At 39.3% G+C, this 13,094-nt stretch overlaps 1 protein-coding gene across 2 annotated transcripts in view; it reads left to right on the forward strand.

Annotated features, from left to right (window-relative positions):
- Window positions 1-13,094, forward strand: part of Rsf1 (remodeling and spacing factor 1) — a 124,632-nt gene that overhangs the window by 83,009 nt on the left and 28,529 nt on the right. For both annotated transcript variants that reach the window (XM_031387423.1, XM_031387424.1), the window contains 2 exons: window positions 7,708-9,479; window positions 11,904-12,110. In XM_031387423.1, coding sequence (XP_031243283.1) covers window positions 7,708-9,479; window positions 11,904-12,110 — 1,979 coding nt within the window. The remainder of the gene's footprint in view (window positions 1-7,707; window positions 9,480-11,903; window positions 12,111-13,094) is intronic.

A 13,094-nucleotide genomic window follows, 5' to 3' on the forward strand; every position in this document is an offset into this window, starting at 1 on the left:
TTTTTGAACAAAGAGGATGAATGTTTTATTTGTTTCTCATGGTGTTACAAAGCCAGTGTTCCATAATGGGGAAAACAAGAGCCAACACAGCACATGGCAAAACAAAGACAGTACTCTATGGCCTCTGATACTGTATAACACTTCCCTTCATTTTCACACATTTCCAGTGAGAAGACACTAGGTCTCTGACCAAAATCCAGTGGTGGATATGGGCAAGTTACAAAATTATGTAAGGTACACCACTGTTATCCTGAATTATACAATTCTTATAACCAGTAGGTAGGGTCTCACCATGTAACTGTGGCTGGTCTGGAACTTGTTGTGTAGACCAACCTTGAACAAACATCTGCCTGTAGAGTGCTGGGCTTAAATGGTAGTCCATCACCAAACCCAGCTTCATAGCCACTTTTTACCACAAATGATCTTAAGAATTCTAAACACCAGAGCTTAACCCCTAGTCTAAATACTTAGTGTGGTGATTATCAAGAATCTGTATGCTGTTTTTATCTGCATCCAGTAGTAAGTTGGGGGTGGGCCTTCAGTAGCACTGTCAAGAACAGTTTCTTTCCATCAGTTATTGCTAAAAGTTATTTCAGGGTCTATTCTCCACTAGTTTAAGACAAGCTTGCTGGAGCAGGTCATCTCCCAGTGGAGCCATGGTCACTCCTCAATGGACTTCACGAATTTCTCATATGCTTCTTCACTCATCAATTTACCCAGTTCAGAAAGATCACTCAGTGTCATCTTGATCAGCCCTGGGTTTTCGGCAAGTGCTTCACTGACTTCTGTTACCTCTCCTGACACAGGAGAGTAGAGTTCACTGGCAGCCTTCACACTCTCCAAAGCTCCAAACTCCTTGTTTTTTCAATTTTGTCCCAACTTCAGGCAGACTACAGTAAACAACATCTCCCAACGCTTCCTGTGCAAAATTACTGATTCCCCTACCATGTTTCAATACCATTCTATCCATCCATGTAGTTATCCATCTGTGTTTCTCTGTGAATTTACACACCAACAGCAAAGCGGATAGGGGTGCACAGCAAGTGGACGGTGCAGCGCTCAGCACCCAGGGCCAAGGTGGGCAGGAGGCCACAGCCTGCATGCTCCTCACCACTCAGAGCAACACAATCTGAGGTCCCCAGGGTAACTGCTTTCTTTTTTTTTATTGTAGGTTTTGAAGAACAGACTTGAGTTTCCCATCAAACCCATTCTGAACTGGGCTATCTTTCTTGCTAAGCTAATGACATCTTTAGTTAATATTTTTTATTTTAATTATAGGAAGGAATTTGCCTCCCCTGTCATGTTTTCTCCACGGGAAGCTTTTTTTATTTTTCATTATTTACTTTGATACTTTGAAGACACTATCCATCAAATAACCTCTACGTGTAGGAAGTGTTGTTTGAAAAAAAAAAGAAAACAAACAATTAAGCCTTTTATATTGAAACGATATTATTTCTGCATGTTAAACATTTCCTTCTCTGGGCAGTGGTGGCACACACGGCCTTTAATCCCAGCACTTGGGAAGCAGAGGCATTTCCTTCAGTTAAATCCTATTTATTACATTCCTTTGACCATTGTTCATATGATTTCAAATATTGGTGATGATTTTACTTGTAAGATACCTTTTCATATATAACAAACATTTGGGTTGCTTTGATAAGGTACAATAATTTTAATGTACACCCTTGTATTCTAGAGGGGTTATTTCTTCTCTGTTTTCCTTTTATTTGCTATATTTCTTTTAGTAGTATTTTCTAAGGGTAAGTTCTCACATAAAGCATAATACTATTTGTTGATTCAGTTGTTCAGTTTGATCATTCATTCATTCCATGTGTTTGGTTATTTCCTCCCACAATAAGAAAGTTAAAGGGAAGCTGGGCGGTGGTGGCGCATGCCTTCAATCCCAGCACTTGGGAGGCAGAGGCAGGCGGATCCCTGAGTTTGAGGACCGCCAGGGCTACACAGAGAAACCCTGTCTCAAAAAACAAACAAAACAAAAAAAGAAAGAAAGAGAGAAATATGAGTGGTGCACACTTGATCCCAGCACCTGGGAGGCAGAGGCAGGTGGGTCTTGGTGAGCTGGAGGCTACATGTTGACTCAAAAAAAGAAAAGACTAAAAAGTAAAGTAAATTAATTAAAGGGGCTAGAAGAATAACTGAGTGGTTATGAGCACTGACTTCTCTTCTGAACACAGTGGCTCACAACCATTTATAACTGCAGTTCCAGGATATCTAGTACCATCTTCTCGCTTCTGAAAGCACCAGGCTTATTACATAATGCATAGATATATGTCTGTGCAGACAAAACACTCATACACATAAAAGATAAAATAAAAAGTAAAAACTGTACAGAATATGGAATGGACAAAACATTTTTTCTTTTCTTTCTTTTTTTGTTTTGTGTTTTTATGTTTGTTTTTTGTTTTTGTCTATGTAGCCCCGGCTGTCCTAGAACCCACTCTGTAGATCAGGCTGGCCTTAAACTCAGAGATCCACCTGCCTCAGCCTCCTGAGTTCTGGGATTAAAGGTGTCTGCCTCTGCTAGTGCCACCACCACACTGCAGACTTTAGATTTGATTTTTAAAAAGCATCTCAAAAGCACTTGATAGTGTTGCAAAGGACCTGGGGTTTGGTTTCCAACACTCACATGGTGGCTCATAATTGTTTGTCATCTAGTTGTAGTGAGTGAGTCTAAGGCCCTCTTCTGGCCTAGGCACAGAGCATGCTTGTGGTATACTTTCATATATGCTGGCATAACACTCATACACACAAAGTATGGTTTTCTTAATTTGATTTTCTACCATTTCCTTATGGTTAAATAGTTCTGGGCCTAGAGATTTAGATTAAGTGATTAATTAAGTGATTAAGAGCATGCATTGCTGTTCCAGAGGGCCTTTGTAGGTTCCCCACACCAATGTTAGATAGCTCACAAGCACCTGTAAGTCCAGCTTCAGGGGTCCAATGCCTCTGGTGTCTGCCAGCACTTGTACTCATAATCACACACTTCCTACACCCTGCCACCATCCCCCACGATTAAAAAATAAAATTTAAAAAGCTACTTGTCTCGGGCGAATGACATGTATGCCACATTGTGAATGTGGAGGTCAAAGGACAACTTAGAGGAGTTGGTTCTCTCTACCTTTACCCAAGTTGTGGGGCTTTGGAATTCAGGTCATCAGGGCCACACAGCAAATGCTTTTACCTGCTGAGCCATCTTTCTGGGCCTCTTGACACTGATTTAGATGGACAGTTCATTGTGTAGTTTAAATGTCAAAACAAATTATTTCTTTAGTAAAGTGTTTTGGCTTTTTTTAAATCCCATGGGTGTGTACATGCACGAGTGACTGTGCCATGTGTTCCTGAGCACGTTTACCCACTAAGCCATCTTGTTGACATTCCTCAGTAAAGTAAAACTTCCTAGTGTATTATTAGGAACCACCTATGTTGGGCCTAAGAGTAAAGGGAGAAAAACAGCCTACAGGAGCACTTCTGGAACTAATGCTTGCTCATTGTCCCCTGGACAGTAGCTAGTGGGGACGATATTGACTGTATGTAGCTGGTGATGCCTTTTTTTGAGAAGAAGCTGTGTGGTGCTGCTCCACTTGTCTGAGGTCTGTATGCAGAGGAGCAAGACTTGTAGATGCTGTTTTCTTCTTACTTCTAAACAAGTGTGCCAAAGCCGAAATTTCATACAGCTGTTTCCCATGCTTACTGGTGCAAAGGACACAGCCTGTGATAGAGGACTTCTCAGTATGAGAGTGGATGAGGAGCAGGACCCTGCCTGGGGTTCTGTGCTCTTCTCTTTCCTGCCACGCTGAGCAGAGCTCAGTGGAGAGTACCTGCTGAGCGAGCACACATGTACTTCCAGATTCAGCCTCTCACACTGCAAAAACAAGACAAAATCAAAGGAACTCTTATGTCACTTATTCTGGCCATAAAATGTTTATATTAAAAGGTTTCTTTCCTTTCTCTCTCTTTTCTGAAATGAGGTCTCTCACTGTATTATCCAAACTGGTCTTAACTCTTGGATTCAGGGGATACTCAAGAAGATGTTTTCTTCATTTATTAAATACTGGGCATCTTTCTACATATGAGTTATTATTGTAGGAAAGGAAGTTCAGTAAACAAAGCAGACCAAAAATAGTTCTTTTTATGAATCTCACACTACAGTGGATAAAATAACTAACCTGTGTGCCATTTACCTGAGCCTATTTTGTTCTAAAATAATTTGTGTATGTTAAATTGCCTAATCTCTATTAGATAAATAAGTTTTCAGGAACCCAAGTGGGTATCAGAAACTATAGATAATGCTGAAATTTACATTAATGTTAAAGTTTTTCGCTACAGATAAATTTTAATTTATAAATTTGTATAAATGTACAGTGTAAAAGTCTGTGATGTATGGGTGTTGGCTGGTGCCAGGGCTTAGGGGCAGGCTAGGCACATACCGTCCCAAGTCACAGTCCAGCTCTACCAGTAGGATTCTTTTCCTTCTTGGTTTGTTTGTTTGTTTGCATGTTGGCTGAGCATTTTGTTGTTAAGTTGGCCGTGTCTCGTGTGTTTGTGTGTGTGTGTGTGTGTATCTTTCATCCTTCTACCTTTGTGTGGGCTCCAAGGGTCAAACTTTTATCACTGAACTGTCTTGTTGGGTATTCCTTTTGAATTTTTATATACCTTCAATTTCTTCTACTGGCCCAGTTTGTTTGTTTTGTTTTTTTATTTAAAAATTTTTAAAATTTTTTCGAGTATGAATGTTTTGCCTGTGTGTTTGTCTGTCTGCACCACTTGCATGTTTGGTACCTAAAGAGGCCAGAAAAGGGCATTAGATTCCCCCAAAGCAAGAATTACAGATACTGGTTTTAACCTGCCATGTGGGTGCTAGGAATCCAATGCCAGTTTTCTGGAATAACAGCCAGTTCTCTGCTGAGCTTCAGTTTTACGTCATCTTTGCTACACCTTTTATTATTATTATTATTATTATTATTATTATTATTATTATTATTATTATTATTATTTAGGGTTTGTACATGCACCACTGTGCAGGTGTGGAGATCAGAGGACAACTTGCAAGAGTTGATTCAGTCTACTATGTGGGTTTGGGATTTGAACAAGTCATAAGACTTGTCATTAAATGCCTTTGCTACTGAGTCATCTTCTCTTCCCAATGTTGCTTCCTTTTGTCCTGATATACAGCTGTCTGCAGTACAGAACTCTGCTTATAGTGGATGTAATGAGCCTGTTTGTTAATAATTTTGAGTATGTATTGACTAGATGAATGCAGACTTACCTGAATCTAGAGGGATGCTTTTGAACAGATCTGGTTTGTAGTGCTCTCCTCTAATTTGCTTTTTAAGCTCCAAAGGCCCATTTGGAAAATGTTCAATGTGCTTTACTCAGCTGATGTATATAATGAGAGACTTCCAAGTTAATGTAGTAGCATTGTAGGACTAATTGTTATCATTTTATTACAGGTCAGTATTAATGGAATGGTGTCTTGGTATGAGTGTACAGGGTTGTCTGAGTTTAGTACATTTTATTTCAGGAAACCCCTTTATCCCGAACAAACCAGTTGGCCACCCTAAATTGATGTTTCTTCTAACTTACTTGATTGTAAAAGATATTACATGTTTACTATAGAAAACCTGATAAGATAAAGCAAAAAATAAACACCAGTAATTGCCTTGTGACCGAAAAACTATCACTGTTACTGTTATGATCTATCTAGTTCTTTCTGGTCTTTTTTGTAGCCTTTGATATTGTTGTGCTTATTGACTGGAATTATGGAATTATGTGGAATTATGAGAGTTTTATGTCTTATTTTTGTACTTAACATTCTATTCTAACCATTTTTCTAATGTGGTCTCCTTTCAAGAATGAAGTTCTGGGTATAAACAGAAGTGTTTGTTACTGAGTGGTTTACTTGTTTATACTGTTAGTGCAGCTGGGTACACATGTGTCTTTCGACAGACACAGAACTTACTTTTGAATTTTACTTTCTTGGATAAATTGTTTACTTTGGGTTCAATTTTACTTTTGAGACAGAGTCTCCTATAGCCCATACTGTATCACTTGAGGATAATCTAGTACTTCTGATCCTCCTGTATTCTTTTCCCTGTGCTGGGATTACAGGCATGTGCCATCACTCCCTGATGTACATGGTGTGGGGGCTCAAACCCACGGTTCTGTGCATGATACCAACTACGTTAGCTTCAGCAGTTGTAACCATTTAACTATTCTGAATCGTTGGTCCTTTATGTTTTGATAGCTTTAGTTTTATCTGGTATTGTAAATATTATCTTAAGAACACTGCATAATTCTTTGGCACACTTGCATAGTGCCTATTAAATCTGTCAAACTTTGCATGGATCTCACTTTCTTACTTGTTCACATACATATCTTTAGAAGATATTGATGAGAAACACAAGAGTTGACTCAGGGACTGAGAACAGGTACTGATCTTGCAGAAAACCTGTAGATGGTCTCCAGCATCTAGTTCAGGCAGCTCTTAACTGCCCATAACTGTAGCTGAAAGGAATTTGATGCCGCAGGCCTACATGTGCATCTGCACACATACATAATTAAAAACAATAAAAAATAAATATTTTATAAATTGTTAATGGGTTTTTTGTTTTTGTTTTTTGCATTTGGGCTACAATTTTCTGCCATTGCAGTTTATTCAATTAGATTATCAGGTGTTTTGAGTGTCTTATAAGTAATCTATGATTCTGTCGCAGAGGAATAATTCTTAGGCTAGTTGGACAAATAAAAGTTTGAATAAACAATTAGGATTCTGCATAGTAAGTGCTATTAAAAACATACATATAGCAATATGTAATAAACACTAGATATTCATTTTTTATAGAGAAATAGTTAAAACTTAAATGGAGTGAATTTTAATTGGGCTTAACAGGCTTTGACAATAATATGATTGATTTTATTAGCTACCATTGAGATCTTGCTTCTGCCACTTTCTATAGGCCTTATGTGTAATATAGTACATGTATAATAAATATACATACTATATACTAATAACTGGCAGCCAGAGCAGATATTCTGACATTTTACAACTGTAGAAAGGCCAGAAGCCTGTCTTAACCTGGTTTGCTCAGTGCCCAGGGCTCTGTCCCCAGCTGACCATCAGCAAAATAAAGTGCTAATATTTCACTGAAAAAAAAAATAGGACAATATGACTCCAACTTTGTGGAAAATATACACAATTAAAGATAGAGAAACCAAACCTGAAAGCTTCCTCAGTGACTGCCTTTAGGTATAGGCGTATGGGTATTTTCTTTGCCTCGTCTCATTTTTCCACTATGGTGTTTTTGTTACCTCGGTGACCTGAAATACTCAGTGACTTGTATACAAGAATGTTTCTCTCTTTATAAAAACTCTTTGGCGTTTGAAAACTGTTTTATGAAGATTTCTAGTTCATATTTTTCAGGCATCCCTTGAGTTGGGATACATTACTTCAACTCTATAAATTCCATCCAGAACACTGACACTAAATGTAGAAAGCAGACACCTGAGTCTATATTTTAACATCTAGAAATTGTGGCTCATAATTTTTCTTTTTATTATCAGGTTTTTTAAATCAAAATATCCAGTTACAACAGGCTTCATATTGAAATTGAAATGGGTATAGTATTGTTTTAGATATTTTTTTAATCTAGAAACTTCTGTTCATATAAACTTTTGTTCTGGTTTTAGACGCATCAAAAGAAAATGAAAAGACAGAAGGCGATGAGCAGTCAGTGGATTCCAGAAAGCGTTCTGCGGCCAGTGCTCTAGATGAGCCAGCTGTGAAAATTGAGAAAGCAGATGAAAAGGAGCTTGTGAAACTGCCAGTCATTGTAAAGCTAGAAAAACCTTTGCTAGAAACTGAGGGAAAAAAGATTATCAGAGAGGAGAGTGATTCTTTCAAAGAAAATGTCAAACCCATTAAAGTAGAAACAAAGGACTGCAGAGCGGACGCAAAAGATCTCAAAGGCAGCTTGGAGCGGCTGGGCTCACAGGAGCCCGAGCGAGTGGACTTTGGTAGCAATATTAAATCTTCTCAAGACATCACAGAGAAATCTACTGAGGAAACAGAGAAGCTTAAAAATGATCAGCAAGCCAAGATACCACTGAAGAAACGTGAAATTAAGCTGAGTGATGATTTTGACAGTCCAGTCAAAGGACCTTTGTGTAAGTCAGCTACTCCAACAAAAGAGTTTTTGAAAGATGACATAAAACAAGAGGAAGAGACTTGTAAACGGGTCTCTACCATCAGTGCTTTGAGTCATGAAGGGAAACAACTTGTGAATGGAGAAATTAATGATGACAAGGTAACTCCAAATTTTAAGACAGAACAAATGGAAACACAGCTCTGTGATACAAAGGAAGATAGCTCTAGTATCCCTACTAAAGATGGAGATGAGAGCATGGAGGAAAATGGTGCGGAGTGCTTTAGTTCTGCTGTAACAAGCACAGAGGCAGGTGGACTTGAGAGAGAGGTGCCTCTAGGGAAGGGTGTAGATAGCGCTGTACCTGACATAGAGAGCCACAGTCAGAAAGGAAGGTTAGAGGAGCCTGGGCTTCCAAACATGGAAATGCCTCTTGAACCTTCTGAGAAAGCCGCGGATCTCTCTTTAAAACCTACTTTGTCTGCCACTGAACCCTGCACTACAAAAGTTGAAGAGAAGGCCCCCAAAAGTAAGAGTGAGAACCACAGCCCAGGCATAGAATGCCTGGAAAGGGTGGAGAAGGCCAAGAAGACCTCCATTGATAAGGATGTACAAAGGTTGAGTCCAATACCAGAAGAAGTTTTAAAGGGTGCTCTAGAGTCAGAAAAGTCAGGTCCTTGCGAAGTGACTGAAACTCCTCTCCCACTGGAGATGACTGAGGCCAAGGAGAGACAAACCTCAGGGGAAAAAGATGTAGACCGTAGTAGAGGTTCAAGTGAAGGTCAGTCCCTTGAAAATACAAGCCCAGAAGTTCTACAAGAGGGTTCTGAGTCCTCCAGGGTGGAAATGGCCAAACTGGACAATGCCCAGACCTCTGGCATGGAGGATACTTCTGAAACAAAGGGCTCTGTGCAAAAAAACAAATTTAAATATAAGTTAGTTTCTGAAAGAAACAGTACTGCTTCAGAAAATACAGAGATCACCTCTGAAAGGAAGAAGGAAGGCATCAAGTTGACAATTAGGATATCAAGTCGGAAGAAGAAGCCAGATTGTCCCCCTCAAATTGTAGACACGGAAAGCAAGGAAGAGAAATCAGGGAAGGAAGAAGAGAAAACAAGTGTGGGTCGAACTTTAAGAAGGTCTCCGAGAATATCTAGGCCCACGGCAAAAGTTGCTGAGATCAGGGTCCAGAAAGCTGATAAGAAAAGAACCGAAGGAGAAGATGGAGTCGAAGGGGAACCAGCATCTTTGCAAACGGCAGACAAAAAGGAACACTTGAAGAAAACAGAGAAGGATACAAATTCTAAAACAAGCAAGGTAAAACTTCCACTGAATTTTTAATGGAGAAAATTTTTTTTAAGATTTTATTTTATGTATGTGAGTACACTGTAGCTGTCTTCAGACACACCAGAAGAAGGCATCAGATCCCATTACAGATGGTTGTGAGCCACCATGTGGTTGCTGGGAATTGAACTCAAGGACCTCAGGAAGAAGAGTCAGTGCTCTTAACCCCTGAGCCATCTCTCCAGCCCAATGGAGAAAATTTTTAAGTTACTTTGTTAGTCTCTGTTTGACTTGTGTATGTGGAGATCAGAGAAGGGCTTGCAAGTGTCTTCTCTCTTCCCACCATGTGGATCACAGGGATCAAACCCAGGTCACTAGGCTTGGCAGCAAGTGCTTTTACCCTCTGAGCCATCTTGCTGGCCATTATGTTTTTAATTAATTTTTTTTGCATGTTATATATGTGACATATGTATGTGTTTATGTTGACTGTGTGTGTGTGTGTGTCTGTGTGTGTGCATCTGTGTGTCTGTGTGTGTGTATTGGGTGGCTTCTTTATCCCTCAACCTTTTATTTGTGAAACAACTTGAAGCTCAGGGGGTCGACTCAGCTAGCTTCCTGTGAGCTTCAGCCATCCACCTGTCTCTACCTCCATCTGCCCAGGGTTTCAGGAGCACACTGCCATGTGTGACTTTTTATGTGGGTTCTGGATGCCCAGAGCCCAATCCTCATGCTTATGTGGCAAACATTTTATTGATTGAACCTTCTCGCAATCCTGTGTTCTCAGTTTTTAACTAGAAAACTAATTTAGATCAAAATTGTTTATAGCTTTGTGTTGAAATAGCCATCCAAAGACAATAATAAATCTTCTTCTCTTTTCAATAATTATACCTACATATTAAATTTCAGACCATACAATGTCATCTTTTAGATTCTTTTTCTATTGCAAGTAGTTCTAGAAATGCACTCTATATTAGCTGTCCCACTAATAAGAAGCCTGCAGAATGCTACAATGAAACTGCCCATGATAACAGTTTTGTGATACATTGTTTCATGCCTTTCTCCAAGCATCCATGTTCGTGAATATTTGGTCATTAAGTTTTTAAAATAATTGGATCAAACCCGTTTATTTTACTGTGAGTTTTTCCACTTAACAGTATTGTCTCTATATTTATTTGTGGCCACATAGTATTTAATAGTGTAGATATACCTCAGTTTATTTAATTACTCCCTTATTAATTGACATTTAGGTTGTTTCCCATTTTTCACTATTACAGGCAATGCTGCATTGAAGATCCTTTTGGACATAAGTGAGTATTTCTTTAGAATAGACTCCTGGAATTGGAATTACTGGGTCAAGGGGCATGTGTATTATAAAATTGATTTTCATTGTCACATTGCCCTTCAGGCACCCTGTTATTATGCCACCCATTGCCAGTGTACGGGAGTACCCATTTTCCTCATTTTAATCATTTGTTTTATAAGCAGGAATTTTCTTTTCTATGACCTTCTTAATTTTTACCAGAATCAACTCTAAGACTTTATTCCATGGGAGTTTGCTGTTAAAAGTATTACTTTTTCGCCGGGCAGTGGTGGCGCACGCCTTTAATCCCAGCACTTGGGAGGCAGAGGCAGGCAGATTTCTGAGTTTGAGGTCAGCCTGGTCTACAGAATGAGTTCCAGGACAGCCAGGGCTTACACAGAGAAACCTGGTCTCGAAAAACAAACAAACAAAAGTATTACTTTTTCACTTTATTGGCCACATTATTATTCATTGTCAATTATCTTTTGTTCCTTGAAAAGTGGAATTTTGAATTCTTTCGAAACCCTTTTTTCTTATGTTGGAATTATTTTGTTCTTTCCTAGAGAGCTGTAGCATGGTAATGAAGTAAAATAGGAAAGACTGAAACTAGGTAATAAAATAGTGTACCATGATCACCTTCATCTCTGGATTATAGTCATTTAAACGGTTGTTGGGATTTTTTTATATGCATCTCTGACCTGCTTTAAATTTTTTGTTTGTAATTTAGAACTTCAGTTTTTGAAAAATAAGCGTGTCAATATATCTTCCTGTTATTGACATAGCCTGTAAGTGTTCATGGCCTTTGACCCAGAATCCTGTTCAAGGAATTTATCCTAACCACAAAAATGGATGTAAACATTAACATCTATGAGGGTACATTGTGAAAGTGAAAAAATGGGAAACAACTACCCAAGTGTGTTAATAAAATCAGTACAGCTATTTGGTCATTTTTAAGGACTCCCCTTCTCCCCCTACCCCCCATACAGAAAAGAATAATGAGAACTCATCCCAAAACTTAGTTGTAGATAGACATGTTGACAAAACTATAACAATTTCATCTTTCTTTCTGTATCAGCTAAATATTCTCCAAGGGATATATAGTCTGGAAAAATGAGAAAATTTCTTATGTCCAATTATCTTATTTTTAATTATGTAAGGTAAAACCCAAAGGCAAAGTTCGATGGACTGGCTCTCGGACGCGTGGCAGGTGGAAATACTCCAGCAATGACGAAAGTGAAGGGTCCGAGAGTGACAAATCCTCAGCAGCCTCAGAAGAGGAGGAAGGAAAGGAAAATGAAGAAGCAGTCCTTCCAGATGACGATGAACCTTGCAAAAAGTGTGGCCTTCCGAACCATCCAGAACTAGTATGTACCTGCTAAGGGAACAGTGCTCATCTGATGGCTATACTGTGGTTATTTGGAGTGAACTTCTGCTCCTAGGTGGTGTGGTTTTGTTTGTTTGTTTTGTTTTTGAGACAGGATTTCACTGTTGGCCGTGGCTGTCCTTAAGGGGGCAGTTACAGTTAACTGTGTCTTACTTTTCTTTTACTGTGATAAAGCACTGTGACCAAGGCAAGGCAACTTAGAAGAGTTTGGGTGGGCTGTGGCTCCAGTGGGTTAGAGTTAATGATGGCTGAGGGAGAGCATGGAGATAGGTGGCTAGAGAAGCATCTTAGAGCTCACATCCTAATCCACAAGCAGGGGGTGGAGAGCACACTGCAGGGCGGGGTTGAGGGGGTGGAGTCTTTTGAAAGCCCAGAGCCCACACCCAGTGACATACTTTACTTGAGCAAGATCACACTCGCTAATCCTCCCCAAACACCCACTAACTGGGCACTAAATATTCCAGTTCTTGAGATGGAGGACGGACATTTCCTTAAAACCGCCACAACTACCATAATGAGCCAGGCTATGAAAGTTAGGGCTTTCGTGTTGAGGATGTTTGAAGATGTGAGAGCATGCTGTAGAATCAGCAATGTTTGTGCTCGTCATGCCATTTCCTCCCTCCTACCCCAAAAGAATGGCTTTAAAACAAACTTTGGGGGCAAAACAAGTGTGTGGAAATAAGTGGAATGAGCAAAAGTGACAGGAAGGACATCCACAGGATTTTCATTTGTTAGAAGCCAAAGATCTATAATCCAGTGGGTTTCTTATGCCCCACACTTAAAGATAACCTGAAACCAAAATTAGGAAGCAATGATAAACCACTATTGTATTAGTCAATAAAATATATGGTCCTTGTTCTTGATGAACAGAAAAGTAATTAGTTCAGTAAATCTAGAACTCTTGTCTGTGCTAGTTGTTTTAGTTAAAAGCAATGAATTGTTGCCTGAGACTTGGAAATTCTTA

This window comes from Mastomys coucha, unplaced genomic scaffold (assembly GCF_008632895.1).
Source record: "Mastomys coucha isolate ucsf_1 unplaced genomic scaffold, UCSF_Mcou_1 pScaffold21, whole genome shotgun sequence".
Classification (NCBI taxonomy): Eukaryota; Metazoa; Chordata; class Mammalia; order Rodentia; family Muridae; genus Mastomys; species Mastomys coucha.